The 13,714-nt window shown below is 38.8% G+C and overlaps 1 protein-coding gene across 6 annotated transcripts in view; it reads right to left on the bottom strand.

The window, feature by feature from the left end:
* CLCN3 (chloride voltage-gated channel 3) overlaps nt 1-13,714 on the bottom strand; it is an 89,418-nt gene that overhangs the window by 32,748 nt on the left and 42,956 nt on the right. For all 6 annotated transcript variants that reach the window (XM_058670000.1, XM_004579050.4, XM_004579052.4 and 3 more), the window contains 3 exons: nt 9,776-9,933; nt 4,326-4,425; nt 2,532-2,719 (listed from right to left, as the gene is read on the bottom strand). In XM_058670000.1, the coding sequence (XP_058525983.1) occupies nt 2,532-2,719; nt 4,326-4,425; nt 9,776-9,933 (446 nt within the window). The remainder of the gene's footprint in view (nt 1-2,531; nt 2,720-4,325; nt 4,426-9,775; nt 9,934-13,714) is intronic.

A 13,714-nucleotide genomic window follows, 5' to 3' on the forward strand; every position in this document is an offset into this window, starting at 1 on the left:
AACTAAATTCAGTTCAGGTAAGCAAGATGACAAATAGCACACTACACATCTCACCAGTAAATATATTCTTGTTCTAAAGCTTAGATCACAAAAGTTTAAGTACACACATATGATCATGTAATAGTATGTATTATATTCTGAATTCTAATATATTTTCATTATACACCATCACAAAAGTAAAATAATCACTAAGTATAGTATACCACAATGCAAAACATCTTAATTTCTTTAAGATACATCTATTTAGGGCACCAGTGCCAAGGTGTAGCACACTAAGCCTCTGCCTGTGGTGCTAGTTCATGTCCTGCCTGCTCTACTTCAGATTCAGTTCTCTGATAAAAGGCCCAGCAAGCATGACAACAAGTCCTATTAGAAGTTACAGACCTGGAAGAAGTTCCTGGCTCCTGTCTTTAGGAATGGCCCAGCTCTGGACACTGCGGCTATTTGGGGAGTGAACTAGAAAATGCAAGAACTCTCTCTGTATTTCCTTTTCTCTATATAACTCTTTCAGACAAAAATAAATGAACCTTTAAAAAATAATAATGAACAGATATATCCATTGAGAAGGCTTATTTTAGGAATGAGAATTTTGCACAAGACTGAAGAATCTGTTTGGGACACCCACATCCCACATTAGAGTGCCTGGTTCAAGTCTTGGCTCCCCTTCTGTTTGTGACTTCTTGTTATCCCCAGCAGGTACCAATGATGGCTCAAGTGTTTGGGCTCCTGCAGAGCAGAGACCTGGACTGAGTACCAGCTTTCTGGTTTTCCTGGCTCAGCCCCAACTCTTGTAGGAGTCTGAAGGTGGTCTCTTTCTATCTGGTCTCTTTCCATCTTTCAAATAAACAGAGTCAGAGGCAAGATGGCAGCTTAGGGTAGAGACACATTTGGTGTGACGAAGAATCTTTAGACAGGGTAAAGCTCAATAAAGGAAAAAATATCTGAAAATGAGGGAGAGACAGAGATCTTCTATCCACTGGTTCATTTCCTAAATGGCTGCAACAGCCAGGGCTGGGCCAAGCGAAGAAGTCAGGAGCTTCTTCCAGGTCTCCCACATAGATAGAGGCCATACAGATGGCCTAAAGTCTTGTGTCATCTTTCACTGCTTCCCAAGGGACACTAGCAAAGAGCTGGATCAGAAATGTAACAGGCAGGACATGAACTAGCACTCATTTAGGATGTAACTACACAACACCAACCCTCAACATTTTTTACAAAGGGCTATTCTAACTGACTGACTCATAATGCATATTTCCTAATTTTAGGGATGTAAAGTTTTTTTAATTATTATTTTTATCGGAAAGGCAGATATACACAGAGGAGGAGAGACAGAAAGGAAGCTCTTCCATCTCATGGTTCACTCCCCAAGCGGCCGCAACAGCTGGAACTGAGCCAATCCGAAGCCAAGAGCCAGGAAGGCTTTGGGCTGTCCTTGACTGCCTTCCCAGACTACAAGCAGGGAACAGGATGGGAAGCAGGGCTGCCAAGATTAGAACCAGCGCCCACACGGGATCCTGGCGCATTCAAGGAGCTGACTTTAGCCGCTATGCTTTTACGCTGGGCCCGGGACGTAAAGTTTTAAAAATGGGACTTTATGTTAACTTTACACAGATATTTGCAATATATCCAATGAACTTATGTATATGACTATGTGGTTAATAATAATAAAAAAAACTTGAGGGTCCAATGTGGTGGCTCAACAACTAACCCCTTTCCTTACAAGTGCCAGGATCCCATATGGGCACCAGTTTGCATTCCAGCTACTCTATTTCCCATGCAGCTCCCTGCTTAAGATCTAAGAAAGCAACAGATCGCCCAAAGCCTTGGGGCCCTGTAACCATGTGTGAGACCAGAAGGAATGTCCTGGCTCCTGGCTTTGGATCGGCTCAGCTCCAACCATTTCAGTCATTTGGGGAATGAACTAGCAAATGAAGGTCTTTCTGTCTCCCCTTCTCTCTGTAAATCGGATCTGCCCTTCCAATAAAAAGTAATAAACCTTTTTTAAAATGCTTTTTGAAATAATACAGATTGAGTATCCCCTCTTTAAAATGAGTAACAATGGAAATGTTTTAGATATTTTTTCTTATTTTGGAATATTTACATATATATACATCAGATATTTTTCACAAAAATACGTTCATTTATGAAATTCACTTGTTCTATATATATTTCCTAGATCTGGCCTGAATGTCATTTACACAATATTTTTAGTGTATATGCATTTTGACTTCAACTCTTCACATAGGTAAGGTGTGCAACTTCCCACTTGAGGAGTCACATCAGGATTCAAAAAAATTTAAATTAGGGAGCATATCAGATTTCACAGTTTTCAAATTAGGGATATCTACTTGTGCCATTTCTTTCCCATTGCAACGTATTTTCATATTTTCCGTTCTATTCTGGGTTTCTTGTTTGTATTTTTCGTTTAATACAGGTTACAGTCACTATAATATGTGGGTTCCATAATTAAATGATTTGGAGACTCTGCCATTGTCAATTATTAATTTATCTAGAGACAAAGCAAGTCTTACCTCTGCTTGGCCTATGATTAATTCTGCCCAGGTTTTCCACTGTGGACATTTATCTCTCTCTTCAAATGTTGTTTCATTAGACCCCCAGCAACACTGTTCATGGTTGTACCATAATGCACTAAGGCAAATGCCCTCCTTCAAGTCAGTCATCCAGTCAGCAGCAATATCTATTAATCCAGCCAAGGCCCCTATAAAGACATGGTAGAGGTGGTAAACTATTAACAACAACAAAAAATCCAGTTTTGTGGTATCAATGATCTAGGTAAGAAGCAAAAAGCAAGCGAAGAATTCCCTATAAGTAAACAAAGGGTCATTATGAATTGTTACATAAATTGAAAATTTTCTATATTAATTTAAAATCTTTATATGACTTCTTAAAACAGCAAGTAGGTATTCTATTTCCTGTATATTCCTTAACTGTAAACAGTTATTTTTTGGAATAAAAATCAGCCAAATCAATCAAACAACTTGCTATTTTAAAAAGGTATTTAAAAGGCACTAAAGTAGCTATGAAATGTTACTTAGGAGATTCATAAATCTAGCAAATTTTAATCCAAAATCCAGTTAACAGAATAAAATTTAATGTCTATTAGAAATAGTCAATCATCTGGGATGATACTCTGCTGGCTCTGTCTTCAGACCAGAAAGGGTATACCTAAGAAGCCGTTGAACTTGACTGGACAATAAGATGCTGGACTCTATGTTTGGTATACGCTTGCAATGGGGGAATCTCAACTGAACTTGAGCTGTGGTTATGCAACAAGGTGGAGGAATCCACCATGGTGGGAGGGTTTGGGGAGGGGTGGGGAGAACCCAAGTACCTATGAAACTGTGTCACATAATACAATTTAATTAATGAATTAAAAATAATAAATAATAATTTTTAAAAAGAAATTAAAATAAATAAATAAATAAATTTGACTGTCCAATAAAAAAAAAAAAAGAAATAGTCAATCACAACATTCAAGAATTACTGTGACAGATAAGCAGTTTTTTCTTAAGCAGCAAACCACAAAGACAGAGATTATTTTACTGGTAGAATCCAAAAGATACATACAAACTTCTTATCAAATCTGGGTCCTTATCACATGAAAGATTCATGGTTCATATACACAAAAGCTATAAAATTCTTAGGTATGCCAATTACTACTTCCTTCCATAAAAATTTAACATTTCATGTTCTTCTGCAGTCTTCCACGATGGAAGGTGAAAGTCACTGAAACCATCCTTAATATTTGCTTTCAGATACTCAACTGCTGTTTCTTATAGTCTCAAAAATAGTGACATCGTGGCCACTCTACATAACATGATGATTAAAGGAGCAGGCTCTTGAGCCAGACTACTTGGGTTCAAGTTCTGCCACAGCCATTCACTAGGTATATGACCTCAGCTGAGCTATTTATTTCCTTGTCAGTTATTTAAATCCTGCTCCAGTCTCTGTATCTGTAGGATGGTTATGATGGTACTTCTACCATAAGATCACCATGAAGTTTACATAATGCACATGTGAATTTTTTAGAACAGTGCAGCTCAAATAAATTATTTTAGTTTGGAGGTTAAGGCCTTTAACAATCAATCAAGTTGTTTTAAAAAAGAGATCTGGAAACCTCCCACATTGTAGTCTTACACTTAAGATTTTTTAATGGAGAAAAACAAATGTTTTGAAATCCAATAATAAAAATAGTGATTTTAAAAAAGATTCAACAGTACTTGAAACAAAAAGAATTGTGTGAGAGGGAGAACTACTTATAATTACTTTAATTAAAAACAGATTGCTTTTACATTCTTCTTTACCTGATGCCAATCCCGTTAGTGTTACTACTAGCCATCCCGACCACGCATCATATAAGCTCTTTGTCATTTCCCATGCTGATTCTTTCTTTTTGCTGTTGATCTGAAACAAGAAATGTTCATGCTTCATTTTTCAAACTACAAACAGAAGCCACAACTCTAGAATCTAGCAATTTGTCTCAGTTTTTAGACTAAAAGCAGTATTTTCTTTTTTTATATAGATCTATTTTATTTTATTTTTTACTAGAAAGTCAGATACACAGAGAGGAGTTCAGACTGAGAGGAAGATCTTCCGTCTGCAGATTCACTACACAAGTGGCCGCAGCGGCCAGAGCTGAGCTGATCCAGTGCCAACAACCAAGAGCCTCTTCCAGGTCTCCCATGCAGGTACAGGGTCCCAAGGCTTTGGGCTGTTCTGGACTGCTTTCCCAGGCCACAGCCAGGAAGTTGGATGGGATGCGGGGCGGCCAGGACTAAAACCGGCGCCCACATGAATTCCCAGTGTGTGTAAGGCAAGGACATTAGCTGCTGGCTACCACGCCAGGCTCAGATGCAACATTATACAGAAAAAAAAAAAAGATGATTAAAAGTATACAACTGTTTTATCTAAGAAACTAAAATGAATATGTAACAGGTTTTCTATGTATAATGGAGGGATAAAGCATTAAGCTGGAAATATAAATCATTATTTATAAATGGAGGAAGACAATAGGTTGGAAGGAACAGATACAGAAATTTCTTTTTATCAATTTTGTACATTCAACTTTAAAAGCACTGAAATAATTTTTATATAACTATCGAAACTAAATCTGAAAATAATGCTTAAAACGGTAAAGAAAATTAAATGAATATAAAATGCACCAACTGGTAACATAATGACAGTCAGGAAACTATTCCATGAGATTTTTGTTTGTTTGCTTTATTTATTTTGATTAGAAAGTCAGATTTATACAGAGAAGGAGAGACAGAGAGGAATATCTTCCATCCACTGGATCACTCCCCAAGTGGCCACAATGGCCAGAGCTGAGCTGACCAAAGCAAGGAGCCTCTTCTGCGTCCCCCACGCGGTGCAGGGTCCCAAGGCTTTGGGCCATCCTCGTCTGCTTTCCCAGGCCACAAGCTGAGAGCTGGATGGGAAGTGGGCATCTGGGACATGAACTAGAACCCATATGGGATCCCGGGGCATGCAAGGTGATAACTTTATCCACTAGGCTACCCCACCTGGCCCATCCAGGGGATTTTAAAACAAAATAATTTCCATTTATAATCAATATCGGAAAAATGCCAGACATAAAGTAAAATAGAAAGAGAAAACTTAAACATTTTGGTAAGTACAGTGTTGGTGATGGTGGCAATCCATGTCAGCTCAAACATCCTCCCTTTAACAGTATTGTGTGTACTTCAGGAAGTCAAATATCTGCTATAGCAGAGATTCAGCCTATCATCATCCTGTGAAGTACTGAAATAATATGTCAATTTGCTTCAAAATCATCTTTGAGTGGAGAGCTACAATTATGATAAAAGCTTCTGACAGGACAGACATTAAACCTAGAAGTGAAGAGGCTCATGGGCCATATCGGAGAGTGTGGGTTAAGCATCAGCCTCTGGCTCCTGACTCCAACAGCCTACTAATGAAGATCTCTGAATGCAGGAGCAATGGCTCAAGTAATTGGGTTCCCACACCCACTTGGGAAACTTTATTGCTGTCAGCTTCAGCTCAGCCCAGCCATCGTGGGCATTTGGGGAACAAACAGCAGCATGGGAGCTGCTTATCTGTAACTGCCTGTCTTTCAAAAGAAAAGAAAAGCTCTGACAAATAATAAATAAGTAAACAGATAAATAAACAGATGTTAAATTAATAACAGTAAGAACATAAGAAACTTCTCAGCATTAAAAATGATTTACATTTATATAATCAAGAATCATAAATTTTAATAACTTCACTAGAGTCGGTACTGCTATGTGGGATGCCTGCATCCCATGCTGGAGGGCCGGTTCAAGTCCCAGGTGCGCTGCTTATTGTTTAGGTCCCTACTAGAGCACCTTGGGAGGCAGCAAATGACAGCTCCGGTACTTGGACTTGCCATTGCACGTGGGAGACCTGGATGGAGCTCTGGGCTCTCGGTTTTGGCCTGTCCAGCCTTGGTTGTTGCAGGCATTTTGGAAGTGAACCACTAGAGTGAAAATGCCTCTGTGTCTCTGTTTCTCTATCTCTCAAGTAGATGAAAATTACCATTTAAAAAAAAAGAAACTTGGCTATGCACAGATGATTAATATGACTAGTAAAGGCACATAATTGATTAGGTTACTTCATAGATTGCTATACTACTTGGAATGTTTTCAAGGACTGTAAACAATCAGAAGAAAGGAATTTTTTTCTTTCTTTTAGTCTCAATTTTCTCTTAAGATTTTGTAGACACTTAGCCTAACAGTCTCAGGGCACCACACTTTTTTTTTTTAATCTTACTTAGTTTATTAGGGAACAAAGTGTCAAGGGCTACAGGGTGAAAGTGGGTAATACCATTGTTTCCACAGCAATATCATTTTACCCTGTATCTGGGGTCAGGGAAAAAAACAAAGGGAAAAGCCCCACCCAACCTCCCTCCCATCCCAGATCCCAAACGGGAGGCACGCTCTGAGGGTCCTGCTCATACAGTTTTGATTGTTCATCAGTTCTGGACTGCTGCCAATATCTCAGTTCCAATCGCAATGAACCCTATTCAGAATCCACTGGCTAACAGTCTCTTCATGGTTGGGGTTCTAAGATCAGCAGTTCAGTTGGAGGGATCTCCAAAGAAACTTTATCTGAGATGATCCCAGGCCTGATTCTTGCGCGAGTTTGCTAGTACAGAGTCCGACAGCATCCGTCACACCAATCAGCTTTTGCTCATGCTGGTCGTTGGGATTACTGGGTTCGTTCTGTTTCCAGCCCTGTCTTCCTCGTGAACCAACGGGTGTTGTAGTCCAGTTCGATTCTGCCCACTTCATACTTGGTCCTCACACAAACCGGTTGGAGCTGCAGCCTAGTTGGGGTGACTCCCCATAACTCCCACCAGTTCTGCCCCCTACCCTGGTTCCCATGGTTGCCAGTACACACCGCAGGCTTGTCAAGTCTGTCCCACATCCTGCTTAGCTCTCGCACGTATCGATGGGCATTGAAGCCCAGCTCAACCCAACCAACCTACTATCCAGCCCACACACCTATGGGCAGGAGGGCACCACACTTTAAAACACATTTAACCATCACCCCGAATATCATTAATGCCTCCGAATGAACACTTACACATACAATTATATTTACTTTTTAATCACAAAAGACAAAGAATTTACATTTTGTCTGACCTCAGCACTTTGAATTAAAACAACAGCTTCTCAAAGTGTCCCCGAGATCTTGTAAGGAATCTGTAAGATCAAGACTCGTCACATAATTACACTAAGATACTATGAGCCCTTTTCACTGTGCTAACATTTTTACTAATAACAAAAAGCTATGACAGGGCCCGGCGGCGTGGCCTAGCGCCTAAAGTCCTCGCCTTGAACGCCCCGGGATCCCATATGGGCGCCGGTTCTAGTCCCGGCAGCTCCACTTCCCATCCAGCTCCCTGCTCGTGGCCTGGGAAAGCAGTCGAGGACGGCCCAATGCATTGGGACACTGCACCCATGTGGGAGACCTGGAAGAAGTTCCTGGTCTTGGCTTCTGATCAGCGCAGCACCAGTCCGTTGTGGCTCACTTGGGGAGTGAATCATCGGACGGAAGATCTTCCTCTCTGTCTCTCCTCCTCTGTGTATATCTGGCTGTAATAAAATGAATAAATCTTTAAAAAAAAAAAAAAAGCTATGACAAAACGTCTAGCTCCTTAGGATAAATCAGGTAGTGGAATTTAAATGTACTGGTACTTGCTGCACTTTGGACTGCCAGGCCTCCAATTTCTGTTTGATAAAAAGCCAATTTTACTTAAAATCACCTTTATGAAGCAGTGAAAATTATACAGTTCTTGTCTTTTTAGTATTAATAGTGTTAAATATAATTAGAATAAGAATTACACATGTAGCACCTTTGCTGCCTACAAACATGACATCCCAAGGAAAATGTGCTTGTGACTTTTGAAGTACAAAATAAAGCTATCCAATTAGTGGAAACTGTATGTTAACTTAAAGAAAAGACTGAAACCGACTACAGGTCTTCTGACTTGAGAATGGGACAAACTAAACTACAGCTCTTCTACCTTCAGAATCCGACAGGCATCTTCTTAGTAAAGAATCAAGTAATTCCATGTTTCAAGCAACCTAAATATGTATAATCATGTACATGCTACTTAATAATAGAACAGATATGTATTTGTTTCTAAATGACAGAATTTGAGCTTTCAAATAAATATTAAGATTTTGGGGCCGGTACACTGGCTCAACTTAATAATCTTCCACTCCAAATATCAGCATCCCATATGAGTACTGGTTCGTGTCCTAGCTGCTCCATTTCCTACCCAGCTCCTTGGTTGTAGCCTATGAAAGCAGTAGAGGATGGCCCAAAGCCTGAAGATCAAAGTGGGAGACCAAGAAGAAGCTCCTGGCTCTTGGCTTCAGAATGCTGCAGTTCCAGCTACTGCAGCCATTTGGGGAGTGAAGCAAAGGATGCAAGGTCTGTCAATCTGTCTTTCTAATAAAAATAGTTAAATCTTATATATTAACATTTTTTTGGAAAACTTGCAATCATCATTGTGAAGATGCTAGTTTCCCAATATTTAGCAAACTTACTAAAGAGATTAGAGGTAATAATGGTAGCTTAATATTAAAATCAGTGATTTTTTGACATTATGTGATGGTATTATATAGTGAAAATTATCAACATTTGAAATATCTACACAAAGTGGTGACTCCCTGCTTATGGCTTGGGAAAGAACTGGAGGATGGCCCTAAACCTTGGGACCTGGCACCCACATGGGAGACTTGGAAGAAGTGCCTGGCTTCAGATCAGCTCAGCTCTGGTCATCTGGGGAGTGAACCAGTAGATGGAACATCTTTCTATCTCTCCTTCTCTCTGTAAATCTACCTTTCCACTAAAAACGAATAAATCTTAGGAAAAAAAAAAAGGAGCTATGCATGAAGTTTCCTCTTTTATCTTAGCTTCTGGGCTGCTCAAAGACAAAAAAAAAATTACTTTCAAATTAACTTGATCTTTTCTAAACTTCTATTTTGTTTTCTCCTTTCCCTCCTATTCTGTCTACTTACTGGATTTGTTTCTAGTCACTTCAAATCGTTTCCAGAAAGATACTGAGTTATAAACAATAAACACAAAAAACATAAAGAAAAAAAATTACGTATGAAATGTAAAACTATCTAAAAATACTTTGATTTGTAACATATACATTGGTAACCTGAGAGCACTAGCAGAATTACATTATTAAATGAAATAATTACATATTATAGAAATAAGAAGTATAGAAAACACTTACACGTCTATGCCTTTCTCTGTCTTTACATTTTTCTCGTACCCAATCAATAGTATGGAAGTCATCATATGTACCAACACCTGGAATTGGTTCATCCAAAAGATCCAGTAGATGTGTAGAACTGTTAATGCTGCCTCCATTTGTCATTGTATAATGAGTTCCTACAGAGCAATAAGGGAAAGATAAATATATTTTGTGTGAGACAATAGTGAGCAATGTAACTTTCTAAAAGTTCACTTTTAAGGCACAGAAATATAATAACACCATTAAGAAATAAATAATAAAGCACTAAAAAAGCCATCCAAACACTGAAAATAAGGCAAGATCATCACATCCTTTCAATGTCACAGTAAAGTACTAACATTGTCATCTCCTACGCTGGGGAAGACAATGTTGTGTGGCTCACTCTTTAGTAGTAACTAGGGGATAAATTCCACATATTTTAAAAATGCCTTGTAGAAGACAAACAGAAAATGGTAATTTTCATATGTCAAATGCAAATAATGAGCCAGGGTAGACACATGGTACAATATCTCATACAAAAGTGCCTGGAGCTCATCTCCACTCCCAATTCTGATTCCAGTATTCTGTTAATGTATACCCTAAGAGGTGGCAGGTGATGACAAAAGGACATGCAGAAGACACAGACTGAGTTCTAGGCTTTGGACTGCCCATTACCAACTGTTGAGGGCATCTGGGGAGTGACTCACCAGATGGAAGATATTCTCTTTTAAATTTCTGCACTTCAAATAAATATAACAAAAAATACCAACCAACAGATTGTACCCAGTAAACAGTTAACACTTAAAAGATGATAGTTTGAGTCTAGAAAAAATTCTTTCACAAACAATATACATTTCAATCTTACATATTATCGACTTTATCACTGTGATGTTCTCATTAGAATTGAATCAATTTTTGGGCCCGGCGGCGTGGCCTAGCGGCTAAAGTCCTCGCCTTGGAAGCCCCGGGATCCCATATGGGCGCCGGTTCTAATCCCGGCAGCTCCACTTCCCGTCCAGCTCCCTGCTTGTGGCCTGGGAAAGGAGTCGAGGACGGCCCAAACCTTTGGGACCCTGCACCCGCATGGGAGGCCCGGAAGAGGTTCCTGGTTCCCGGCTTCGGATTGGCTCGCACCGGCCCGTTGCGGCTCACTTGGGGAGTGAATCATCGGACGGAAGATCTTCCTCTCTGTCTCTCCTCCTCTCTGTATATCTGACTGTAATAAAAATAAATAAATCTTTAAAAAAAAAAAAAAGAAATCAATTTTGACAAATGTTCTTGGCATATCCAATATGAACACAAAAACAAAGTTAATAGCAGAGACAATAAAAGAAAACTTAAGGAAAAAACCCACAAATGACTTCTAAATACAAAAGTTTAATCCAGCACATACAAACATAAATAAAACCAACAGCATAATTTTTCTTCATCAGATTGGTAAGAATAACCAAGTGTGAGTGCATGAGTTAGCTATGTGATAGAGAAAGGGGACCTGTCACTAAGTAGGTATAATCTCCTTGGAAAGAAAAAGGTACCAAAATTAGTATGCAGATACTTCCCCCCACCCCCAGCTAGCAGGATAACTTTGAGGAATTTCCCTGCAGCTTTGCTTGTGCATATTTTTGAATAAATATATAAATCATGCAGAGTTTGAGTAAAACACATTACTATTTGCTCTACAAAGAAAAAATATGCATTAATGCCAAAATGATTATATTCCAAACAGGGGGTAGCATATGGTCAGAGTAAATACTTCAAATTTTGGAAGCCATGCAGTTGCAATAATTCAATTCTATCACAGTAGCACAAAGCAACTCACACACAATATATGAATGAATGAGTATGAATATATTCCAGTAAAAAATTATAAAAAGGGTATGAAGGGCAGGATTTGGGGTACAGTTTGTCAATATATAACCTAGAATCTGCCCAGCACAAATCAAAATGAATAAGACATTTATAAAGAAGACATTTATCATTTTTAAGACATATTAAAACATTTATTATCATTTTAACATAAATGATACTCTTCTATATAGTATATGATACCAAGACAATCAGAAAAAAACACTGTCCCTGACTTCAAGGTACAAGTTCTAGGTTCCTGTTCCAAATTATATTTTAAAGCAAAGTTCTAATACTGAAGCACTATAAAACTGTTAGCTGTCACACGTTTATTCTATTGCAAAGAAATCTTAAGACCGTAATATCTAGGATCCAGGTGGGATTAATTTAAAACATCCTTAAAAATGCAAATTTTCAATAAAAATTAGACTATGACTTCACAATGAGAATGACAGCTACATATTCTATGTCAGATATCTTTATGCCTGTTTCTAAAAAAAAATAATGTGAACATGATTGTATAGGATAATTCCTATTACTATTAGAAAAGAGTACAAAGGAACAGAAAATAAAAGTTCAGGTAAAAAAACACTGTATTTGCCAGTCAGGAGAAAGACAGACTGAAATAGCTATGGAGGCACAACGGAAAAGATCTATCAAAACATATTTCTACTTTTTAGGAATTGATTCAATATTTAATATTTCATGGAAACATTATTTACAATAATGAAAATTCAGAGCAAGAAAAATGTCCCGTCCATTGATGAGTAACTTCTGTACTCCATTCCATGGATGCCGTGGAATACGTTGCAGCAATTAGGATGACGTGGATTTAATGTGCAAATAAAGAAACTGTATGTAACACATTACAGTTTTAAAAAGACCACGTGTAAATCAGCGTGTCTAACATGACACAGTTTCTACTATTGACTCCCCCTCACATGCTAGCACATAGACCACGTTCTGTTTCAAACCTTCCTTATGCCTACATGACCCTCAGTCTTTAAAGTGCTTTGCTGTTAATAAACTTCAGCTATTGACCATGAAACAGTAGTCCTTGTGTATGATGACTGGCTCCTTGTACTAAGTTCCTAACTGCTGGACAGCGAACAAATACAAGGAAAATCACTTTTCTAAATGAGGACATAAACCATATTTTCACAGGCTCATGAAAAGGACCTTGAAAATAGAGAAATTTTAGTAGCATCAATCATCACACAAGCGAAAAGAGCAAAAACTGTTCCCCTAATACCCAGACTCCACTTTGGGGCACTTGAGTGACGTTGGACAATTCATCTTTAAATACATCTGAGAAGTGAACCCAGAGATCCAAGTAACCTCTCCCACCACTGCATATTTTTGTAACTCTGTCTTTCAAATAAAGCTTTTTAAACATTTTAATAACATTCTGAGACATAAATGATCTAACAATATCTTTTTTATAAGATTTATTTTAATTGGAAAGCCAGATCTTCAGAAGAGAGACAGAGAGAAAGATCATCTGTCTGATAATTCATCGCCCAAATGGCTGCAATGGCCAAAGGTAAGCCAATCCAAAACCTGGAGCCAGGAACTTTTTCCACGCAGGCGCAGGTTCCCAAGTTTTGGGCTATCCTCCACTGCCTCCTCAGGCCACAAGCATAGAGCTGGATAGGAAGTGGGGCAGCCAGGGCTCAAATTGGCGCCTATCCAGAATAGGGGTGCATGCAAGGCAAGGACTTTAGCCACTAGACTAAGTGGACCTCTCTTAAAATATTTAAAAGAGTTGACTTACCAGGAAATCATATATGGCTCTTCTAAAAAGGGGTTCTAGGAAACAAAGATTTTCCAAGATGAAAAAAATAAATGGCAACTTCACTGCTTCCCTTATTAGACCTTTCCGTGAACTGGGCTAAAGTTATTTCACAGCTGAATTTAACTAATTTTAAATGAGTGCATTTACTGTGCACATCTCATTTCTTAAAAGAGCTCTTGGGCCCGGTGCAATGGGCCAACAGTTCAATCATCCCCTTGCAACCACCGGGATCCCATATGGACATTGCTTCATGTCGTGGCTGCTCCACTTTCCATCCAGCTCCTGACTAACGGACTGGG

This window comes from Ochotona princeps, chromosome 11, assembly GCF_030435755.1.
Source record: "Ochotona princeps isolate mOchPri1 chromosome 11, mOchPri1.hap1, whole genome shotgun sequence".
Lineage (NCBI taxonomy): Eukaryota > Metazoa > Chordata > Mammalia > Lagomorpha > Ochotonidae > Ochotona > Ochotona princeps.